General features: G+C 38.3%; 5 protein-coding genes across 5 annotated transcripts; 4 read left to right on the top strand and 1 right to left on the bottom strand.

The window, feature by feature from the left end:
• The first annotated feature begins 199 nt into the window (after positions 1 to 199).
• On the top strand, positions 200 to 4,400 carry LOC140766167 (uncharacterized). Its single transcript, XM_073105627.1, has 8 exons — positions 200 to 794; positions 963 to 1,040; positions 1,138 to 1,280; positions 1,700 to 1,770; positions 1,887 to 1,982; positions 2,505 to 2,597; positions 2,682 to 2,734; positions 4,279 to 4,400. Exons 1-8 carry the CDS (start codon positions 300 to 302, stop codon positions 4,315 to 4,317), a joined length of 1,068 nt encoding a protein of 355 aa, XP_072961728.1. The 5' UTR covers positions 200 to 299; the 3' UTR covers positions 4,318 to 4,400.
• On the top strand, positions 2,760 to 7,175 carry LOC140766166 (uncharacterized). The gene is made up of 7 exons (XM_073105626.1): positions 2,760 to 3,832; positions 4,279 to 4,397; positions 4,478 to 4,543; positions 4,982 to 5,179; positions 5,627 to 5,745; positions 6,163 to 6,268; positions 6,426 to 7,175. Exons 1-7 carry the CDS (start codon positions 3,589 to 3,591, stop codon positions 6,993 to 6,995), a joined length of 1,422 nt encoding a protein of 473 aa, XP_072961727.1. The 5' UTR covers positions 2,760 to 3,588; the 3' UTR covers positions 6,996 to 7,175.
• A 739-nt stretch (positions 7,176 to 7,914) lies between these two features.
• On the top strand, positions 7,915 to 12,916 carry LOC140764359 (uncharacterized). Its single transcript, XM_073102892.1, has 13 exons — positions 7,915 to 8,145; positions 8,291 to 8,428; positions 8,524 to 8,605; positions 9,104 to 9,180; positions 9,255 to 9,370; positions 10,036 to 10,153; positions 10,679 to 10,795; positions 10,910 to 11,001; positions 11,161 to 11,227; positions 11,340 to 11,421; positions 11,527 to 11,618; positions 12,294 to 12,437; positions 12,601 to 12,916. Exons 1-13 carry the CDS (start codon positions 7,984 to 7,986, stop codon positions 12,745 to 12,747), a joined length of 1,434 nt encoding a protein of 477 aa, XP_072958993.1. The 5' UTR covers positions 7,915 to 7,983; the 3' UTR covers positions 12,748 to 12,916.
• Positions 12,917 to 13,326: 410 nt separating this feature from the next.
• On the top strand, positions 13,327 to 18,204 carry LOC140764354 (uncharacterized). Its single transcript, XM_073102879.1, has 9 exons — positions 13,327 to 14,548; positions 15,053 to 15,129; positions 15,250 to 15,337; positions 15,459 to 15,557; positions 15,710 to 15,802; positions 15,909 to 16,028; positions 16,980 to 17,083; positions 17,477 to 17,549; positions 17,865 to 18,204. Exons 1-9 carry the CDS (start codon positions 13,637 to 13,639, stop codon positions 17,925 to 17,927), a joined length of 1,629 nt encoding a protein of 542 aa, XP_072958980.1. The 5' UTR covers positions 13,327 to 13,636; the 3' UTR covers positions 17,928 to 18,204.
• Positions 18,205 to 18,535: 331 nt separating this feature from the next.
• LOC140764358 (beta-glucosidase 22-like) lies at positions 18,536 to 21,838 on the bottom strand. Its single transcript, XM_073102891.1, has 13 exons — positions 21,704 to 21,838; positions 21,568 to 21,631; positions 21,163 to 21,221; positions 20,859 to 20,934; positions 20,688 to 20,759; positions 20,529 to 20,616; positions 20,183 to 20,438; positions 19,904 to 20,019; positions 19,590 to 19,810; positions 19,473 to 19,501; positions 19,278 to 19,380; positions 19,036 to 19,123; positions 18,536 to 18,953 (listed from the first exon to the last, which is right to left on the bottom strand). Exons 1-13 carry the CDS (start codon positions 21,833 to 21,835, stop codon positions 18,797 to 18,799), a joined length of 1,461 nt encoding a protein of 486 aa, XP_072958992.1. The 5' UTR covers positions 21,836 to 21,838; the 3' UTR covers positions 18,536 to 18,796.
• Between the last annotated feature and the right edge of the window lie 389 nt (positions 21,839 to 22,227).

Below are 22,227 nucleotides of genomic sequence, written 5' to 3'. Positions count from 1 at the left end.
TTCTTTTTTTTTTCCTGGAAAAAGCACTTGGGTGATCAACGATCAGAATTTGCAATTCAATCTGTACCCTGTAAATATCTCCCCATTTTCTCAATAAGAATCTATTTAGATAATGTACTAATTGACAGTCCGACAACATTAAATAGATCAATTGCAGCTTGTGATTGCAAATTTCTCCTTGTTAATTGAATTATATATATATCTCCACGAACCAGCTAGCATAGAGTATGTGAGTAAATAAGCTAAGCCGAGAGTTGACTATAAAGTAGGCGAGAGGTGGTGGTGATTGATCCAGGAAGATGGGAACTCCCTCCTCCCTCTCCCTCAAGCTCGCCTTCTCCATTTCCTTCGCCTTCTCCTTCTCCTCCTTAACTATCTCCTCCTCCTCCTCCTTTCCATCTCTCTCCTTCCATTCCAGACTCTCCTCCCCTCTCTCCCTCAAATCTTCCTCCTCTATCCGTTCCTCCACTTCCCCTTCTCCCTCCCAATCTCTCGCCACCGACCTCATCGCCCTCCTCGGGAGCCCACGCGAGGCCGCCGCTCTCCCCGCCGACGAAGCACGTGACCTCCTTTCCTGCCTCCGCTTCCTCGTCCCCTTCTCCCCTCCCAATGGTTCCTACTCCCGACCCTTGCACAAGATCCCAAGGCGGGATCTTGCGGCCTTTGGATGCGACGCCGCTGCTGAGATGGTGTGGTGGCCGCCGGAACCGGTGTTGGAGCTCGCTCGGCTGGCGGTGGATTCCGGTGGCGATCCAGCTGCGATCCAGCGGGCGTTAGATCCGACAATGTTGCCTGTGAGTAGCTAATATAGCACTAGGTAATCTAAATTTTACAATATTTGTTTCAAACAAAGCAATTTTGCCAAGAGAAAAAGAAAATTCGAAGTTTTACTTATTGGGGATGAAGTTTTGCTGGAAAAATTGAACTGTTAGTCTAAATTGAAGTTCAAATGATACCACTAGGTGCCGGATATAGAGGGACTGAAGAAGGATAAGTGTGAACTAACCCGGACACCCTATGGACGGCGCTTTGCTAATGAGGTTTTTCACTGCAGACCCAGTGCTGAACCTTTTTTTTTTCTTGTTCATTGTTTGGTGATTTGAATGATAAATTCAGATGCTTAAATTTTGTGTGCAGGATCTCAACTCTTATCTTGCATTTTTGTTCGAATTGATTGTTATGAGGGGGCCATCCATTGGATTGAATGTGTCGCTTAGTCGGTATGATTTGTTTCACGGGCATCTTTTCCTTGCCACTGGCACGGGAAGACTTGGCATACTGTAAGAACTGCTCACAGGATTTGATTGATCTTGCTAAACTTTTTTAACTATGCAAATTTGGGTCCTAATAAATTGGCAATTGTAAAGAAAGTGGGGATTTATATCTCCTTATAAGTGCTTTAGAGTTTTTTATTGCAAAGTATTCGGAGAGTGTTTTGGGCGAATTAGCTATGTACTCTGCATCTCATCTTTTTCCATGGCATATATTAGATTGAAAGAGGAATTGAATTGCTATAATTCTCCATTTCACTTTTATTTTTGGAACAAACATGTGATTGAGCCAAATTTTGGACAACTTGGTTGATCATTTGCAATTTTCTCACGAATTGAGGATTCATTTGCTCTAGAAAGATATTAAATTAAAAAGCTGACACGTATCTTGAAAGATGACCATTTTATTTATCCATTATATCATGTAGGTTTCATGCCAAAGAGTATCCAGCATATGAGGAAAAAGTGTTTCCTTTTAATATGGGGTATTGTCAAAGAGGTGATCTTCTATAGAGCTCTATAAATACAGATTTTGTCAAGTCATATAGTTTTCAATGCCAGTTTGCATAAGAATATTTATCTATGTAATTGTTCTGGAATTATATATCTTGTCAGGATCTAATGTAGTTTATGATGATTCTATGAATTTGAGGAATATCCTTTGGCTGGCACCAATGCCTTCTACTGTCACAAGAAGTTGGGAGGCACCTGGTATGTCTTATAATTTCTATATTGCGCAAAGCTGTAAATTGTTCAGTGACTGTTGCTTCATTCCACTCTATGTTCTGCAAATGCCTTACACGCACTAGTTGCATGTTTCTACTCATGTAGGGCCAACAATTGCTTTGTTCTCTGTCACTCAAATTCTCCTACACAGTACTTTTTATGCCTCTCTGAATTATCTGTGTATATTTGGGTCTCTTTGCTCCAAAGATGTGCAAGAGAGCAAACAAACAAAACTGAATAAAATATATCTGTATGTAGAATACAAGGTAGTGGACTAGTTTGACAGGCAATTCAACGTTATATTTTACCATACTCGTTATGCACATGTTACTTATTCTTTAAATCATTAACCTCTCACAATCTTGCTTCTTACGGTGATGGCTCCGCTTAATAAAAAACATGCAATAAGGCGCCGCAATTTTTTTTTAACTTAATTCTTTTTTAAGCTTTTTTTGTGTGCATAAATTATACCATTTCCTTCTCTGAATAATTCTGATGATGATCTAGGAGTCATGGTAATCCTGGATGCTCATCCTGATGGCATAATTTATAAGAAACTTATACCAGAGTATGTGCAGTTTGTCAGAACTGTTTATGAAGGTTATATTCTATTCCCTTTGATCCCTTCATTGTTTTAGTACCATCTTACAGACAGGTTGAGAATTTTGTGTTTTTCCTTCTCAGATGATTTTGGAGAGGTTGCAGTTGATGTCAATTACTTCAATGTGAACAATGCGGTATCGGCCGACAGAATTTTCATTTGTTAAGATTCTTTGAAGGGAGCATCTTTCTCCGAGGAATTCATACGTCGGATCTTGAAGCCTCCAATTCATGCCCTTGTGTTGCTTTATCCATGTTATATTACCTCCTGGAAATGGAAGCTTACTCTCAGAAAGAAATGTTATGTTCACATTCGAGAACACAGTCGACATATTAAAGTTTTAAGTGAAAGATGTTTCCACTTATAGAACATGGCGTTATCCTTCTGGTAGAATGGAAACATATCATTTGGTTTAAGATGTTCCTTGAAGGTTGGAACAGGTCATAGCAGAGAGATGTTATAGAAGGATAACCTGATGTTTTGATATGTTTTTGGAGATCTTGCAGCTTATGTAATGAAAAAGGAAAAGGAGAGAACTACTCAAACTAGTGGAAAAATGAAAGAAGCTAGCGGATTTATAACGTCAAATTGGAAATTTTGATTTTGGATTCAAATCGTTGACTTGAATCTAGAATAATTATACTGTTTATGACGTCACTACTGACGAATACCTTATTTTCGATACTAATATCTCACTATCCAATCCGGATATTTATTCCGGTATCAAGAGCGCCTATCTTCACCCAAAAGGGCACCCGAAAGTTGAACCTTCTCACCGTACTCTGGGCCCCACTTCTCACACAAACAGCCCCTTAACCTTCTCCCTAACTTTACCGCCCCTGCCCCCTTTGCCACCGTTGCCTCTCCAATCCAGCTCTCCGAGTAAACCCTAGCAGAAGCCAGAAACCCTAACTCTAGTCTTCCATTTCTTCTCCTTCTTCGTCGATCCCTTGTGGCGGTGTGGTCGATCGAGATCGTTCGTCGCGGTCGATGGCGGGACAGTGGATCGAGCACAGCGTCGGCCCGTGGAAAGATCGAGCTCGGGAGCTGCAGATCCGAATCCGAGATCGGTTCCGAGTTGCGGTGGATCGGCACCTCTACCGGCAAGCCGAGTCCGATTACTCGGTAGCGCTTCGGCGATGGGCCCTTCGTGTCCGTAGCCTATGGAGCGATCCTTCTCCGACGATTTCTTCTGATTCTTCTTCCACCACTTTTAGATTCTATCGGAAGAAAGGTCGGTTTCTCTTCTCCAAGTAGACATTGGTTGTTTGGATAGTGTAGGGTGTTAAGTTTATCTGGAGCCGTTTAAAGTTGACATTTTGGATCTGTATTTGATCCTTTTTTTTTGCCGTATATACTCGTTGTGATTTGAACGACATGATATTTGGACATGAATAGCTTAGCATAGATACAAGGTCTAAATATTGTCGATTGGAACAAAAGTGACCAATTTGATCTGTGATTGGTCCTGAACAACTTTTGATGAATTAGCTAATTGGTATGATGTACTTTTCACCGATTGTTTTTGTGAAATTTAGAGTCGCTGGAAAAATTGTTACTTTACTGTCTTTTGAAGTAATATCTGGAAACTAGGTTCTTTTTGAGTTTTTGTTTCCTAATCTTAGATTGCCCTCATGGCATGATAATTGATAAGGCATTAAACTTATTTAACAACTGCAGTGGACAAGGATGTTGATGCAATTGATGACTCACTCATAGTCCGGTTTCTTCAAGGTCTGGCTGTTCCTATTATTGGCAATGCTTGTCATGTGTTTATGCATGGTCTCAACTGTGTTCAGGTACTTCATGGACCTAGTTGAATATCTCCCTATGGAATTTTATTGTCTCCAACATCCTTGTTTATGGTCAAGTTTTGCAGATATATGGCGCTGAAAAATTACATCAGGCACTGTTAGAAAGACCTAAAGGCACATCCCTTGTAACTGTAAGTTGTAGTAGTTGCTTTATTATTAAGCCAGCATTGTCTATGTTCTTTGTGGATGTAACTTCTATTTACTAATTTTGTATTTACTTTCATATATGCTTGTTGCATAGTTATATCATATCTTGAGCCTTCTAGGAATTCAGACTAGCTATCTGTATGATTTTCATCAATTTAAACTTTAAGTAGACAACTCATTATCTGCTTTATTTTTATTGCTATATCTACCACTACCTAGGGCAAATTGCAAATTCGAAATTTGGTTGACTAGATAGTTGTAAAATTGGTGGATCAATGAATTTGGTCTTCGTTTTCTTTTCTTGCAGAAGACTTTCTTGTTTGTGAATACTTAATCTGTTGGTTTTTAGTGCACTACTTCTGGTGCTTACATGTAAGTTCTTAGTTGGATCTGTGTTCTTCTCATATTTTGAGGTTTTTTAGGTTAGCAATCACGTGGCCTCTGTAGATGACCCACTAGTGATTGCATCTCTTCTTCCACCGAGCATAATGTTGGATGCTCGCAACATAAGATGGACTCTCTGTGCAAGTGATCGTTGCTTTACTAATCCCATGATGTCTTCTTTCTTCCGGTGTGTTAAGGTTTTACCTGTTTCTCGAGGTGACGGCATTTATCAAAAGGTACAACTTCTTAAATGCTTCTTAATTATTGACAACAGACTCTTTTCTGTAATTCTCTCTCTCTCTCTCTCTCTCTCTCTCTCTCTCTCTCTCTCTCTCTCTTTCTCTCTCTCTCTCTCTCTCTCTCTCTCTCTCTCTCTCTTTCATCAGATTTGTTTAGTGTAGGAGTTATAGGATCCTTTATCCTCGCACACAGTTTGACTAGTTCGACTGAAGCACCATGCAGTAGTCATTTTAGTGTTAATCCTATATTTTGCTAGTCTAAAGCCAAAGCACTCACCTTCCATCTGTAGTGTGTGTATGTACATATATATATATACATGACAATTGGCATATGATGAAAAGGAAAGAAGGGAAGAGGTTTAGCCATGATGTGCAATTGTCTGAAAGAGCCGTAGTGTAAGGTTCTGATGGCTGATGAACTTTTTCTTTTGATTGTTGTCCTAGGGAATGGATATGGCTCTAAAGAAGCTAAATAATGGTGGGTGGGTTCATATATTCCCAGAAGGAAGTCGCTCCAGGGATGGTGGGAGAACCATAGGTTCTGCCAAAAGAGGAGTTGGAAGGTGAGGAAAGACAAGCATGTGATCATTTTTATAGAAGTTGCACTATAATGAAAGAGTAAATTTCTGGTTGTTGAGAATTTTGATATACCAGATGATATCTTCTTAATGGTAAAAATATATTGCTGGACTAAACTTTTCTGTAGGTTTACAGTCATGCCATTCAGTGTTCTTCCTTACTAAATGGTTTTGGTGACATGGTCTTTTTTGTTGTTGTATTATTAGAAATTTTTCTTAAATGATTTTTTGTATTAGCGCCTAATATTCTACAAGATTAAAACAGTTTGCATATTATTATGGGTATACTTTTTCCATATGACCTGCATACTCTTTTTGTTACTTTGATATTTTATACCTTGTGGGGTTTTTTTTTCATTAACATTTTCTCTGGATGTTGATTTATTTATTCATTTGTTATAGGTTAGTGATGGATGCAGACAGTATTCCGATGGTTATTCCTTTTGTCCATACAGGAATGCAAGATATCATGCCTATAGGGGCACGATTTCCGAAAATTGGCCAAAGAGTACGCTAACACCCACTTCCCTTGATTATCGCCTTGCCAATTTTTATAATATGTTAATTATTACATATTTAGGAACAAAAGGCAGGACTTATCATGTTCTTATTTGAAGTATATCTACATTTACATATTGATTAACTTTGGGTTGCGTGTTTGATAGGTAATAGTGATGGTTGGTGATCCCATCAAATTTGATGATCTGCTCCATAACAATGATGATACTCGAGATATTTCAGTTGGAACTTTATATGATGCTGTATCATCAAGGATAAGCCAACGATTACAAGAGCTAAAAACCCAGGTTGACAGATTGGCACTAGAACAGCCATCAGAAGTACAATATTTATATACAGGTAAGACAGAATATGGGTATGCACTTTGGCAGCAGGTTGATTGGGAAGCTTTTGGCATGGGGAATCTATTGTCATCAGAGGAAGACTCCCTGATCATTAAGAAGGTAGAGGAGCAAGCAACACTAAGCCATGTCCAGCCTCAGAAGCCCAACCCTTCTCAAACAGTCAGGATGACGTTGTCTTACGAACGCGGCATTGTATCCCGAATTCGTGGCTACATGAACCCTACTGAGTTCATGGGGTTTGCTGCTAGAGGCTTGTTCATGAATGGCAGGCTAATGGATGAAAGCCATCAGGAAGTTCAAAGAGTTAGTCCACTGAATGCCTGGAGGCAGTTCCTTGAGGGGAATATTTTCCCCCAATGGAACAGCACCTGACCTTGTTCTGCAAAGCAGGATATCAGGAGTCTTTATTGTGTGGGCTCTTTATTTGGAGAGATTTCCCCTCTGTAGTTAGATTCATATCCCTGTATATTTCTTCAAGTTTTCCACTGATGTCCTCTTGAATGATCTGTTCCAATTTTGGCACCTGCGATCGTAAATCATTTATACTTCTCATATCAAACATTAGCAAAAGGATAGAAATATCTTTACTACAGGTGCCACTGGTGGTGCTATTTATTGATGAATAATATGCTGCCTGTTTTATGTTAATTAGAGGTCCCCTTGTTAGAATTTTTAAACTACTAATATCTCTCTAGTTCTTGCTATCAGTGTATAGATATGTGAAATTAACCAGCATTTTCTAGAAGTGGCACTATACATAACAAGTTTTAAGGTGAAGGTAGCAATTTCAACAAGAAATGGTACAGGGGTTCTAAAGAATCCAGAGTTATCCCATTGTCAAGTAGGACAATTTTCTAACAGGGTGGCCAAGCACAAGGCTTTGTATTCATTGATATACAGAAGATATATGCCCAATTGCTTCTGTTATAGCGAAAAGGGCCAACTTGTAGTCCTTATCCATCTTTCAGTCATTCGACCGAACACAAGAAAATTTACAAGATATGCATCCAACTTTTGGAATCTTCTCATTCCACTTGACATTATTAGTCTCTGTCAAATGCCTCTTTATCTTTGTACACTTCTGTTTGGAGATGGATAATTTGATATAGCAACTGGTTGGATCCAAATGGCACATCAAATTCCATCAAATAACCAAAATTATTATCTAATCTGAACCCGAGTTGTCTGTTGAATAAACAAAAGTTGCACGAATTTCTTTCAGACGGAGCTGCAGAGGATCCATTTCTAAAGAAACTAATCATGCAAGAAATGGAATCTTTCATCTGAAACCCATACTCCATTGCTACCGAGAAGTTGGACGCTACGCGCGCGCATTCTATCTCTCATCTCCGGTTCACACATGGCGAGCCAAGATCTCGTCCGTCGAACCGCCGCCGAAGAGGACCCGGAGGACCACCGCGGTCCGAGCTTCGCCGCCGCGGCGGCGGACGACGACGACACGAAACCCCGCCGTACGAAGCGAGTCGCGGCGCTCGACATCTTTCGGGGCCTCACCGTCGCGGTAATCTCATCTCCCGCCTCTCTCTCTCTCATTCAAATTTGAAAGCAAGAAAAGCGAAGTGAGGAATCGGACGGTCGAAAAAGCTGTATCTTTACATGATTATGGATCGGACGGTTCTGATGGTTCTCGATTTCGTGTTCCACAGCTGATGATACTGGTGGACGGCGCCGGAGGTGAATGGCCGGTGATCGGCCATGCGCCATGGTATGGGTGCAACCTCGCCGACTTCGTGATGCCCTTCTTTCTCTTCATCGTGGGGATGGCGATTCCGCTCTCTCTCAAGGTCTCCTTCTCTATCCTTTTTTTCTCTTCCTCCACCTTTTAATTGGTTTAGCGACACCATACGCTGACCTGGCAATTGCTCTTATCTCGGTGTAGAGGATACCGGACCGGTGTCGGGCTGTGAGGAGGGTGGTTGTTAGGACGCTCAAGTTGCTCTTCTGGGGGTTCATCTTGCAAGGTTTGTTTGGAAGAATAAATTTAATTAATTTTTTCGAATTATTTAATTTTTATTGTTCTATTTTGAATTTAGATTGATATTAAACAAAAAATAAAATTTACCACTAAAGATAGCCAATGGAGTATTTTGCAGATGTGACTTAAACAATTGGAAAATTGTTGATGTTTTTAATAGTTGGAACTTGGCGCTGTAGTATTAATATACTTGAAGTCTTCTGTTTCCATGGAAGTAAAATACCATTACATGGATAATTTGCACATCTTATGTATTGGGTAGATAAAGAGTTGAGGCTCGTAAAATCTAGTTGAAGTTGGTATCAAGTGTGTGTATTGGGACTAATCTCTGGCACTCTTTTATGTTCCCAAATTGGTTAACTTTGCTGGCACATCTCAATGAGTTGGGAAAATTGTATTGATATTGTAACTTGCTCTGTCCTTTTTTTTTCTCCTTTCTTCATGTCCTTGTAGTAGATTGATGTTGGTTTTTACTATTTTGTAGGTGGGTATTCACATGCTCCTGGAGATCTCACATATGGAGTTGACATGAAGCAGATAAGATGGTGTGGCATCCTCCAGGTAAAGAATAATTTTTTTTTCTACTTAAACAAATGGGAAAATCTTATGAGCACACTTCTTCTTTGCTTCTTCAGAGAATTGCTCTTGCATACTTGGTAGTAGCAATCTTCGAAATATTAATGAAGGATGGAAAGCTTGAGGATCAGCAATTTACAAGATGCTCCATATTCAGGCTATATTGTTGGCAGTGGTATTGCCAATTGACAACTCTTCCTTCTCTCATACATTTGCTGTGGCCTTTTAGATGTTGAAGCTTGTCTGTTTTGTTTAATCTGTGAATTGCTATGAAGGCCTGGAGTTGGTTTTAAGTCCATGGTGTGTTATGCATTAGGCAAATATATCTGATTAAATTGAAAATAAACTTAGCTTAAACTTGTTATTATCATGTGATTTCCTTAACTCATCAACTGTTGTTGTCCGTGAGTATTCGTAACATCTTATTCCATGTATTTCCACCATTTTTCTGCTAAAATGTTCACATTTTCAGTAACCAATGCTGCTTCACTGATAGTTCCCTTGTAGCATTTCTTATCTCTTCTGCTCTAATTGCAAAGAAGATTACATGCTTTCTAACAGAAAAACAGGCCAGATTCTAATATAATAGTACATTGTGACATTGTGAAGGACCACATTATATAGATTTAAATTACCACAAGCCAAGATTTATTATTTATTTATTTTGAGAAAGTATTACGAGGCAAGATTCCCTATATTATTCTTTGATGAGAAGGATATTGATTTTTTTGAAACATACAATTCATTTTGCAGTAAATGTATTTGTATAATCTGACAGTTTTCTGTATTCATTTTCACAGTAATAACTCCAGCCATTATTCTTGTAATTAAATTTATCAGGCTTCTTGCTGCTTGTATTCTAGTTGTCTACCTGGCAGTAATTTATGGGATTTATGTTCCTGACTGGGAGTTTAGAGTGAGATATGTTGATAGCCCGGACTATGGGAAGGTTTACACAGTAAGCAATTTTCCACTGACCTCATGAATCTGATTTTTCAACTTTCCTTCCTGAAGGCAAATCTTTGCATAGATGCACTTTGTTTGGTTGCAAATAGTTACATACTAACATGCTACTGGAATAATTTGCAGAACAAGTGAGTTCAATGCAAAAATTATTTTGATTCTTAACTAGTGTGAAGTTTTATTCTTTAATGTGAATAATTTCTGTCAAACTACTAGTAGCTAATAATTAATTTTAAAATTAGATAAATTAATTTCCAAGAGACATCCAAATAGCTGGTATGAGTATTTGTTGGTCAGAACTGAATAGTGTGACATAAAATAACACATGACGAAAGTTATGTCCTAGATTAACTTTGTTATATCATGTACTTGTGGGAAATGATGACACATTACTGAATAATTTTCCCATCATCAGCATCAGTATGTAGTCTAACTTTGTTATTCTCATACTTGTAGTTACCATACTTGGCAAGCAATCCTTTTCTTGGGTTATAAATTTATAGTGTTCACAATGTTTTAGGTAAAATGTGGTACAAGGGGAAAATTAAATCCTCCTTGTAATGCTGTAGGGTTTATTGATCGACATGTCCTGGGAATCAACCACATGTATCAGCATCCTGCATGGAAGAGATCAAAGGTTGTTTTCTTGAAAATTACGACCATTCACTTGAATTATTTTTTTTTCGCTTTGTATTAACAAAATTTTCTTCGTGCTATTTGTGATTTTTTGATATGTTTTGAAATAATACAGGAATGCACTGATAACTCACCCTATGCGGGGCCTTTTCGGAAGGATGCTCCAGCGTGGTGCCTCGCCCCATTTGAACCTGAAGGAATCCTAAGGTATGTTCTGCTAGAATTATGTAATTGTCTGAAAATAAAACCTCAACATCATAGTAAAGTTAATACACAGGAATCCTCAATAAGAAGATTCTTCCTAGTTTCTATTGCATGATGCTTGACTCTTCATTGGACATTATGCTTAACCTCTGTTCTCTGCAGCTCAATTTCTTCAATACTGAGCACAATCATCGGAGTGCATTACGGACATGTTCTTGTGCACATGAAGGTATAATTTAGTTACAGTATTCACTTCATTTCATCTTTTTTATCTTCCAAAAGATGGTAATCCTCTTCGTGGTTTTACTTTTTCATCTCAATTCTATAATATCTTGCACCAGAGTCATCTAGATAGACTAAAGCAGTGGGTTGGTCTTGGCCTAGTTCTCCTCATTTTGGGAATTGTTCTGCATTTCACTCATGGTAACGTCCAAGTATCTATTTCCTCTGTTTGACATAGTTCTAATACAATCAGTTATGGTCTCTTCTTCATGAAGATTTACTGGATCTTTTGCCATTTGTTTGCAGCAATTCCACTTAACAAGCAATTATACACTTTCAGCTACATTTGCATTACTTCTGGAGCTGGTGCATTAGTGTTTTGTGCCATCTATTTCCTGGTACAGTGATTTCTACATCACTAATGATCCTGAATCTCTTGTCTTATTATTTTATTGGCCTATTTAGAATTTCTTGAAGTCTCACACTTCAATTAACTATACACCTTTTCCAACCTTTGCATTCTTGATACGTTAGTATATACTCATGTTAGCTTCCCCAAGAGTTCCGATCAGTTGAATATACCATTTGGGTGGTGAATTTTATTGGATTCCTTATTGTAGTCAGTAGTTGTCTTGATTCAACACTATCTAATAATTGTTCAGATTGTTCAGATTCTTCAGAAGTACTGGATACGGCTATATGTGAAAACATATATCCACACAGAATGAGTGGTGTGACAGTCCCAATGTTGTTTTAAGCCTGCTCTATTGTGTTTTTTTCTTTTGTTAAAAAAAGCAAGCTTCCTCTGTTGTGCTATTACTTTTCCTGAGCAGAAACAGGTACTGATCTATGCTTGGCATATCATACCATCATGTTATATGTGATACTACCTAGCTAATTCATGGAATTTTCTTCTTTCCTTTCCTGCCAGCAGTAAAGCATTTTCAACTGTTTTGATTTTTGGGTTGCTTATTTAACACAAATTGAATTGTGATCTTCAATTCTCTTTAATAAATGAAAATCAGCTACCTATAAGATTGTTCAATAAGTATACAACTATTTCTTTCCACCAGGTTGACATTTTGGGTTTGCGTAATTTCTTTCTGCCGTTGGAGTGGATTGGCATGAATGCAATGCTGGTTTTTGTGATGGCTGCCGAAGGCATATTTGAAGGGTTCCTCAACGGGTGGTACTATGAGAGCACCAACAATACACTGGTACACTTCTGCTTTACATATTGTGTTATATATTATTATTTTCTTTGGACCATTGGTAAAAAGATTCATAATAGTTTCTTCCATATTCTAGTATTTAAATCCCTCTTTCCTTTTTCCCTCCCTACAGTATTATGTTTATTTTTATAAAAAAATCCACTGACAGGTTTATTGGATTCAAAAGCACATATTCGTCAAAGTGTGGCATTCAACAAGGGTAGGCGTTCTCCTTTATGTTATCTTTGCTCAAATATTGTTTTGGGCATTAATTGCTGGCTTTCTTCATCGGCTGGGCGTGTACTGGAAACTATAGTGTATACAAATCTTTTATCTGTAAATTGAAGTTGTTACCATTATCTATAAGCTCCTGTTCCATTGGGAATGATATGGGCCCCTTCAGGCTTTATCACCTTTGTATGTATTGTTTTCCACTTGAAGTGGCATCCAGTAATATAATATAATACAGTGTGATTGGTTTTCAATTAATGTAACAATTTGTTGATACCCATAACCTTAACCACTCTTTTGGTTTACAGAAATGCAACCATTTTGTACCCTTCTTGTTCAAGGTGCATTTATTTTAGTTGTTCCTAATTTCCTTTCCAGCGTTTGATACTTATACCTGATATCCTACCAAGTTTGTTCAATGATTCTGTTGTCATATATTTCCATTTCAGTTGGTTCACGAATTGTTGATGCAGGCATGATCTCACGCTTCTGTTAGCAAACTATTAATTTTCTCAATGATAATTGAGTTATTTTGATTAGTGTGGAGTTAGCTTAGAAAATATCAAAGTTAGAATTGGATTATAAATAGCTTAAAGACAGGGTGTTAATAATAAAATTATTTATTTATTTATTTATTTGGTCTTTTTTAATAGTGATTCCATCGGGCCTTTTTCTCATTGTTGGATCATCCAAACAAAAAGTCTACTTCGAAAAAGAAGAATGCCTCCTCTTCTCCCCCTCCCTTACATCCCTCCTTGCCAGTTTCCGTGAGTCAAACACAAGCACACAGTATCGTTATCATCCCGCCTTTCCCTTCAACTCCCTCCCTTTCTATCTTCTCTGTTTCCCTCTCCATTTCCAAAACATCCCCAACCTTCTCCCCTCTCTTCCCCCCCATCACCCAGTCGTTCGCGCCATCTTCCTCTGATGGATCTTGATCGTAGCGTTTCCCTCTCCTCTCTCCACTCTCCTCCATGGGAGCGGTGACCGACCATCGCAAGCGCGGCGTACTCGATATCTCTTTACCCCACCCCTTCTACGATTTATCCCCCTCGGTTAGCCCTCCCTCGAAGAAATCCAAGTTTCTAAATCCCCCCCTTTCCACTCCAAGTCGCTCCTTGCCGCCTCTTCCCCGCTTGGTCCACGCGCCCCAGCGGATTCTCAAGGCTTTCGGCCTCGGCGCTGCTCGGAATTCTTTAATTCGTGGAAAAGATCGGACCTTTGCGATGGACAACCAGGTATCGCGGCACTTGAAGAACTTTAAAGCGGATTCGACCTCTTCGAGGAGGAGAGCAAGTAAGGATTCTGAAGGTTCCGAGGTTTGTTCGCATACATCATTTTGTAAGGGTGAGTCTGATGTGAGGATCGGGAGGCGGGCAACGGGGAATGTGCCGGATTCGCATGATGGGAATCGTATCAGAGAGAAATTCAAAAACGCGACCCATTTGCTGGGCAACTACGTATCAGAGTTCTCTGAGGATATTAAAGGGATTTCGAGTTCTTTCTGGGGTTTTCTGAAGAGAGAGAGGAAGAAGGTCCGCGTGCCTAAATTTTTTGTTGCGGGTGTGTCTGGTCTGAGGATTGCAATGCGGTCAACTACGAATTTGTCAGATTTGCATATTGTGAATCAGAGGAAGGTGGACGATGCAAGAAGTGTTGCACTGGGCTCGATGTGCTGTGAGACTGCATTGGAAAAGAATGTTCCTTTGCATAAGCTATTCCTTGAAGAGTCGAGGCAGCATGATGACGAGTTTAATGCACTGGAACATGAGGAGAAGCTATCTGACATCGGGTTTTCTGATGACGAGTTTAATGCACTGGAACATGAGGAGAAGCTATCTGACATCGGATTAGAAAACGAGGAAGTGGAGGAGGAACCAGATAAGGTAGCTGTTCTATCTTGCCTATTTATTTCCACGTCTGCAGCTTTCCTTTTCTACATTGACATATGAATTAGGTTTCCCAGTTACTATTGCTAATTCTTATTTGGCTAAATTGCACCTCCACCCCTGGTACCATGACTGAATATTATATTACACACATAAAGAATTAAAGTGTACAATTTGCGCAACCTTACATAAGTTGGAGAATTTAACATCTTAGATAGTTCAAGGGTATTGTGCAATTGTACACTTTTACTTTGCATGAGTTTATGTCATATGGAGCTATATTTCAGGGGACATAATGTAATTTAGCCTTCTTATTACACAAGATACATTAACATTTAGTGATGACTATGGTTCTAATCTGGAACATCCATAGTTGAGTAGGTATTGGATGTGGATTAGATGTCTGATGTGATTTTGGAATGCTATGCGTTTTATATTTCTACTTTATATTATCTTACTAACCTCTTAGTTTATGATTGTTATGACCTGTAATAATTTCAGGATCTGCATAGACCTTTTTCTCCTCTCAGTGATGAAGAAGAAAAAGAGGTCTGTGATGCTTTTTGTGGTGGCAGCAGGTATAGTTGGACATGGTACCTCAGTCCTAAGCTCTATGCATATCATGGCATTGTTTTTACTTCTGAATATTGAGCAGCAAGTATTAGAGTATGAGCTTATTTTTCTCTATCCTGTCATAGAGTTCTAGTCATGCATGAGGAGTCCAACATAGAAATTACTAGAAAGATCTTTCAGTGCTTGAGAGTCGGTGGTTGGTTGAATGACGAGGTGATTCTCTTTTAATTCTTTTCCCTGGACTTTGATTTCTTCACCTCTTCTGTATACTACATCAGAGGAAGCAAATTATAGTATTAAAATTTCTCTAACACCTATGTTATATTCTTTTCAGGTCATCAATTTGTACCTTGCATTATTGAAAGAGAGGGAAATAAGAGAACCCAAAAAATTCTGTAAATGCCATTTCTTTAATACATTTTTCTACAAGAAGGTAGCTAATTTACATCATCTACTTCGACCTACCAAGTTGCATCATATGAATTCTATGACACATACTATTCTATGCTCCTCTTTTGAAAATATTCTGATTATGATATGACATACTGTATTGTGAGCCTAACTTCTTCTTTCTTTATTTTTTAGCTAACCACTGGGAGGAATTGTTATGACTATAAAGCTGTAAGAAAATGGACAAGCCATAAGAAGTTAGGGTATGGGCTTATTGAATGTGGCAAAGTAAAGTCTTTATGACCCTAGATGTTGTCACTGACTCTTTTTTTTTTTTTTTAAATTAGCAAGTGAATATGTCATATCCAGCTAATTCCCAGAATTTTTCGTGCAGATCTTTGTTCCTATACATCAAGGTGCACATTGGTGTTTAGCAGTTATTAATATAGAAACTATGACATTCCAATATCTTGATTCACTTGGCGGCATGGATCCAAATGTTCTAAGTGTACTGGTAAGCTCTAGTTACATCTGTTGCACAATTTAGATTTTACATAAGGCTGGTAATGTGCACCAGATTTACAGTTAATATAGTCATAATGATTAGTGCAATAAATTATTCTAAACATGCATGATTTTGGCGGACCATTAACTGACTCTTTGAAGTTGTAACTTATGCAGCAACACTATGTAACATTTCAAAAAGATCAAATTGATAGCAACAGTGGATAGAGATACAATATCATTGAAAGATGTACTGCATAAGTTGGTAAAAGGAACAAGGAATAGGTTGATTTTCAACAATTTATGAATGAACTCAGTTTATGAGCAAGCAAACAATGCAGTTTAAAGGACAACGATGATGAACTTACGACCCAAAAGTAACCAAATTTTGGAGCCACAAGCAAATATTTTTATGCATATAGGTCGATGGGGAATTTAATTCTAATAAACTTTTTGAATGAAGATGGACTGCATGCATATCAAGGACTCTTGCACGTTGCCTGACGTCTGTATTTGGATTATTGGCATCCATGATGCCTATCTTTTATTTTGTTAGCATCCATGATGCCTGCCTTTTATTGGGAGAACTATATAAGTATGATGTGTGCAATTATTTTTGGACTTTTTTTTTCCTAATTTCAAGGTAAGATGCCTGTCTCTCCAATTTGGTCAGACCTTTAATTCAAATTCAGAGCCTGTGAATGAGATGTATATCAAGGGTGTTTGTGTTTTTGGCAGCCGTGCAAGAGATATTAAAGCTAAATAGGTCTTTATTTTCGTGAAAAACTTGGTAACTGCTCAATGATCTCTAGAATTTATATATGCTGAAACTGCACAACTCTCCTGTCTTGATTGTTTTGGTACATGCATGGGAGCCCTAGGGTAAATCATTTCTTTTAGGATTTTGGCTAACATTCAGGAATACTATATATAGAAGGTTACAATATTTTGCTTATATCAGGCGGAATATCTCAAGGATGAAGTGAAAGACAAAAGCGATAAAGAAATAAACACGAGGTCTTGGAAGCAAGAATCAGTTGATGGCCTTCCCTTACAAACGAACGGGTATTTTTCTTCCTCTTTGTTGTCCTCTCATATGCATCCTTTTTGTGACAAAACTTTATTTAGTTGATTATATCCTTGTATTACTTCCGCAAGCTTCTAAGCTTGTTAAATTAACAAACTGCATTATCTGCTAACCAACCTATCTATACCCTTTTTGGATACATATTTTCTGCGACTTATTTGGACAGCTATATGTGCAGAATATTATATGCCCTATTTTGATGTAAGACATATCATATTGCTGATCAGAATTGTATTGATGTCTTCCTTTTGACTTCTTTTCTACTTTTAGCAATCTTCCTTCTAGTAAATACAGAAATCCTTCTAGGAATTTGGGCTGTTGGTTATAACTTCTCTTTTATTGAGATATTGAATGCTTTCTAATCATAACAGGTCAGACTGTGGTATGTTTATGCTCAAGTACATTGACTTCTACAGCAGAGGTTTGCAGCTTTCTTTTAGCCAGGTCAGTGCGGTTTATGTAATTTTTTTATAACATGTTAAGTTGTATTTAGATTAGTTCAGCAGTTGACCATATTTGATCTCACATGTTATTAGTCAGACAAGCACCATGTTTTTCTAGTCATATGTACTTATCCTAACTGGCACTATATCATTTTGGTGGTACTGTGATGGTTGAAACTTATCTTGAGATTTCTTCATTTTGATGTAATCTTTATCTGGCATATGTAGCATAAATAGGGCACTGAAAATATGCTTTAAGGTTATAAAACTATTTATTGGTCTATCATGACAACTGATCTGTTGTTATTGTTTATAGGATCACATGAATTATTTCAGGATGAGGACTGCAAAAGAGATTTTGAGGTTAAGAGCTGAATAAATTGGAAAAAGAATTAACACAAATTTTCTTCAGCTATTCAAGAATGAAAAGATTGCGATAGTATGCTCGAATACATGTTCTTAGCATGTCTTTCTTGAGCTCCACAGCTTTGATTTGTTTACATGAAGCGGTTAGCCAACAAATATGATTGTTTTTTGAGTGGTAATCTGTAGTCTTCTGAACATAATTGTGATTTTGTGGAGGATAAAAGATATAATAATGATTGTGTTGATAGGTGCTTGTTTGTATAGCTTCCACATCCAAAGGTGGAGGCATATATCTGCGGTTTAATCTGTTTTTTTTTTTTTTTTGTTGCTCTACCTCTGCAATTAAGAGATTGGTTGGGTTTCTTTGCTTTACGAATGATGCATCACTTAGATGTCTGTCCTTCTTATTCTTATTACACTGTACACCATGCATGAATGAGATTTGCTGCGAATGTTACTAATCATCTTAAGGCGAGGATGTTACGTGAATTTATGTGCTGCTACTACGTATCAATTGATCTTCATGAGCTTCTTGGCTCAGAACTCACTCTTTTAAAAAGGAAGGAAACATCAAAATGAAACAATTGGATCACTACTTTATGGTCAAAAGAAAAATCAACCATCACGCCATTATTAAAAAAGAAAAGAAAAGAAAAAGAAAAAAAAAAAGCAGAGTGCATAATTATTGTGATACTTATTGTGATATTCCATGCCTGTATATGAATTGAGCATGTAGAGTCAGCTACAAAGGATCACAAATATTCTATGCCGCCAGTGATTTATCATTCAAATGATGATATCCTGCTGCAAACTCATTGCTGATCATGGGAGAATGCAGGAGAATAACTCGTCTTTATGCTCATTCCTTTTTTCCTCAAAAAGTTAAGAGTACCAGATAGTTGAACGCTTTGGCACTCGTTTGCGATCATCGTCCTTAAAATCAACAAAATAGAGACCATAACGTGCTTCATACCCCGCCAACAATTCAAAAACATCAATGAATGCCCAAACAAAGTATCCTTTCAGATTTACTCCCTTCCTGCAATCAAAGGAACGAACAGAAGGTGATTAAATCTTTTGAATCAATGCCTTTGAAATCAGTCACAACAAGTATTAATTACCTGATAGCTTGCAGGGCGCTTCTCATGTAACCGCTCAAGCAATCGATCCTTTCTTCATCGTTGAGGGTGTCATTGTGCTGCGCAAGACCTGTTGATGCAAATGGAAATAAATAAAGAAGAAAAGAGAAGAAGTAGCGAGATCATTAACCTTGCACTTCAAAATTAATTAAGCTAGGTGATATATGACTGCAATACTCCAGGAAATGAATTCTACTGGTTTGTGAAGCTGTGTGTGGACTTGCCATTTTCTTGGACATAAACAGGAGGATTTCCATAGACGTCTTTGAAATACTCCAGCATATGCTGCAATCCAGCAGGATCAGATCGCAGGTCTACTGGGACAAACTAGAATCAACCACCAACAGTTAGTTAACTATACGACATAATAATCATAAGAAGAAAAAGAAGCAGGTGGATTCATAGCATTCCATCTTTACCTGGCCTGCCGGCGGCGAGTCCCTTGTAACTGCACCACAGCATCAGACAGTGATCACAGTTAAGATTGGTTGGCCATATTTTATATCACCACTGAAGACGAGACTGAAAAGAAGTACCTCTGAATGTAGCAAACATGTCTGCATTGTAGTCTCTCAGGCCTGCCTTTGGGCCATTGGAGTTGTCACTCACGTACACAGAAGTGTAGTGGTTTATACCAATAAAATCAAATGCACCCTTTACTAGCTCAGATTGACCTTTGGTGAAGGATGGAATTCGCGAGGCTGCGATCTTCTTCATGACTTCTGGATAGTCCCCGAAAACTACTGGGTGTACGATCCTGAAATTGGCTCGTCAGTTGTCGAACTATAGTAATTAATTCGGTCTACTAGTTAAAGCATCCAAATCTTTGTAATATTGAACTGAAACTTACCAACCAATCATGAAGTCCGTTGCTCTTTTGGTTGCTTTGATGTCTGCAGTCGAGTTTGAAAATGGATAAGACCAGAAGGAGTACACATTTATGCCTACACCTCCATTTTGCACAGCCTGCATCCAACAATTAGAAATGATACATATAAATACCCTTAATGTCAAGACATGAACTTACTAAGTGGGTGCATCACTTGGTGTTATAATAAGACTTATTCCTTCAGTGGAAGATATAGTGACATTGAGTAAGTAGATCGGTAGAGGAAACTTATTGACTTACTTGATACTTTTGCCTGTATAATCTAACGGCTGATGCATGGGCTAACAGGTAATTGTGAACTGCAATATATGGCTCCACCGTGGAATTGCCAACTGTGCAGTTGACTCCAAATGGATACGAGCAACGATTGGGTGGAAATCCTCCGCTGTCATAGGCTGCCACCCCAATGACATTGGGCTCCACAAGAGTGGTCCAATGAGATACCCTGTCTCCGAACTCCCGGAAACACACGTCTGCATATGCTGTGAAGTCTTCCCTGAATCATCACAGTTAATAATAAAGGATCAAAAAAAGGATGGCTTAACTGAATGATCTAAAAAGACCAAGAAGAACCTTTAAGACATACACAATCCTAGGGCTCAACCATCCTCCATATTCATCTTCAAGTACTTGAGGAAGATCTAAATGATAGAGCGTAATATGTACTTGAATTCCTACCAAAGTAAATTACGTTTAATTTCATCTGTATATATATATCTTGGGTAAATATTGGAAATAGACTAACCATGCTTTATTAGCTCATTGATGAGGTTGTTGTAATATGCCAGCCCTTTCGGATTGACAGCTCCTCTCCCATCTAAGATATATGACAGATTTTTATCATGAGAAAATTAATTAGCTTTTCTTTACAATTAATGATAATTAGTGTGAGCTTGCTTAATATATATGTACTTGCTTGGAATGAGCCTTGACCAAGAGATGGAAAATCTATATGCTTCCAGGTTTGTATCACTCATCAGCTTGACATCTTCCTGAAAGATCCCAAAAACAGAGTAAAGCTGCATATATATATCATGACGATATGTCAATATGACACAAGTTTTCTTTTGCCTTGTGTCATCGAGCATAGTAGTTGATACCATCTTATAAGAAAATAAAAGTAGTTGAACGTATCTTTCCAAAAAGACAAAATAAAAGAGTAGTTGGAAGTTTGACGAAAGCAGAGGGCAAAAAGGTGAATTGGAAAGGGAAAAAAAAACCTTAAATTTGTGGTACCCATCCGACGCCATGTCGCCGTTGCTCATGTCCGGCATCCTCCCTGGCAAACCCAACACAGCCAGCCACTCGAAATATGAAAGCTTTGAAGCTAAATTATTGAAGAGAATTATACATAGAATAAAAAAGAAGAAGATTATGATATCACTGGATTCGCATGACAATAGCCTACTCTAGATGTTGGCCAATCCAAAATTCCAAGTCAACTTAAAAGGCTTTATTTGTGATTAATGACTGCCATAACTGCAGGAAAGAAGACGTGAGTGATAGAAGCAGAGAGGAGGAGGATAGTCTGGAATGTTGACAGCAGGATTTGCCCTGGCCAAATGGATAACGTATATATAATAAGGTGGATTCAGAGCATGCAGAAAAGAAAGGCAAATAATGACCTGCATGAGTGAAAGTATCCCAAATACATGGACTCCTCCCATCCTCAGCTACAGCCCCCTCTACCTGCAAATTTATTAGATATTTCTTGAACCAACATAACGAGGCTTAATATATAGCTAATCAAAATTAAATTACCTGATAAGCCGAGGTCCCAGCTCCAAATACGAAGTCCTCTGCTGGGAAGTCATCCCTTGTGAAGTCCAAAGCAGCAACAGTTTGGCCAAGCAACACTAATAGCACCAGCAAGCACGACTCCATGACCCACATCTCTCTCTCTCTCTCTCTCTCTCTCTCTCTGTTTTAACTTCCTAAGCCTCGTTTTTATATTTATAGAGATACTTGGAAATCTACGCATCTCAACAGGAGACAACTAGAAGAAAAGTCTCCGAAGAACTTCGTGATCAGTTACTGTGAATAAGTTTTGTTTTATAAAAAAAAAGTACGTTATCTTCAAAGGTTGACGTGATGGAGATGAGGGCAACACACGAACTAAGATGGCAACAGCGATATCAACAACTTTTGAATTGGGAGGGCCTTGAAGTTGTAGTCAATAATCTACAGTTAGTGAGCTGATCGAGGGATCCCGGTGATAGACGGAAACGCTGGTGATGGATGCTGGACTCAACCTAGCTTAGAGATCAATGCCACTGGGCTGGCCG

This window comes from Typha angustifolia, chromosome 8 (genome assembly GCF_048772165.1).
Source record: "Typha angustifolia cultivar Huaian chromosome 8, ASM4877216v1, whole genome shotgun sequence".
Classification (NCBI taxonomy): domain Eukaryota; kingdom Viridiplantae; phylum Streptophyta; class Magnoliopsida; order Poales; family Typhaceae; genus Typha; species Typha angustifolia.
The sequence above is the reverse complement of the archived record's forward strand: the minus strand, read 5'-3'. Positions and strand labels throughout refer to the sequence as shown.

Bases quoted from the DNA above. Each gene is read 5' to 3' on its own strand.
- LOC140766167 (XM_073105627.1), top strand. From the start codon at position 300: ATGGGAACTCCCTCCTCCCTCTCCCTCAAGCTCGCCTTCTCCATTTCC. The intron at 795-962 runs GTGAGTAGCTAA...TGATACCACTAG, and splicing joins TAGATCCGACAATGTTGCCT to GTGCCGGATATAGAGGGACT. The intron at 1,281-1,699 runs GTAAGAACTGCT...TATATCATGTAG, and splicing joins ACGGGAAGACTTGGCATACT to GTTTCATGCCAAAGAGTATC.
- LOC140766166 (XM_073105626.1), top strand. From the start codon at position 3,589: ATGGCGGGACAGTGGATCGAGCACAGCGTCGGCCCGTGGAAAGATCGA. The intron at 4,398-4,477 runs GTACTTCATGGA...CAAGTTTTGCAG, and splicing joins ATGGTCTCAACTGTGTTCAG to ATATATGGCGCTGAAAAATT. The intron at 5,746-6,162 runs GTGAGGAAAGAC...CATTTGTTATAG, and splicing joins GCCAAAAGAGGAGTTGGAAG to GTTAGTGATGGATGCAGACA.
- LOC140764359 (XM_073102892.1), top strand. From the start codon at position 7,984: ATGGCGAGCCAAGATCTCGTCCGTCGAACCGCCGCCGAAGAGGACCCG. The intron at 8,429-8,523 runs GTCTCCTTCTCT...ATCTCGGTGTAG, and splicing joins CGATTCCGCTCTCTCTCAAG to AGGATACCGGACCGGTGTCG. The intron at 8,606-9,103 runs GTTTGTTTGGAA...ACTATTTTGTAG, and splicing joins CTGGGGGTTCATCTTGCAAG to GTGGGTATTCACATGCTCCT.
- LOC140764354 (XM_073102879.1), top strand. From the start codon at position 13,637: ATGGGAGCGGTGACCGACCATCGCAAGCGCGGCGTACTCGATATCTCT. The intron at 15,558-15,709 runs GTAGCTAATTTA...TTTATTTTTTAG, and splicing joins ATACATTTTTCTACAAGAAG to CTAACCACTGGGAGGAATTG. The intron at 15,803-15,908 runs GTAAAGTCTTTA...TTTTTCGTGCAG, and splicing joins GGCTTATTGAATGTGGCAAA to ATCTTTGTTCCTATACATCA.
- LOC140764358 (XM_073102891.1), bottom strand. From the start codon at position 21,835: ATGTGGGTCATGGAGTCGTGCTTGCTGGTGCTATTAGTGTTGCTTGGC. The intron at 20,439-20,528 runs GTATGTCTTAAA...GTGATGATTCAG, and splicing joins TGGTTGAGCCCTAGGATTGT to GGAAGACTTCACAGCATATG. The intron at 19,811-19,903 runs GTAAGTTTCAGT...AGCCAATTTCAG, and splicing joins ACGGACTTCATGATTGGTTG to GATCGTACACCCAGTAGTTT.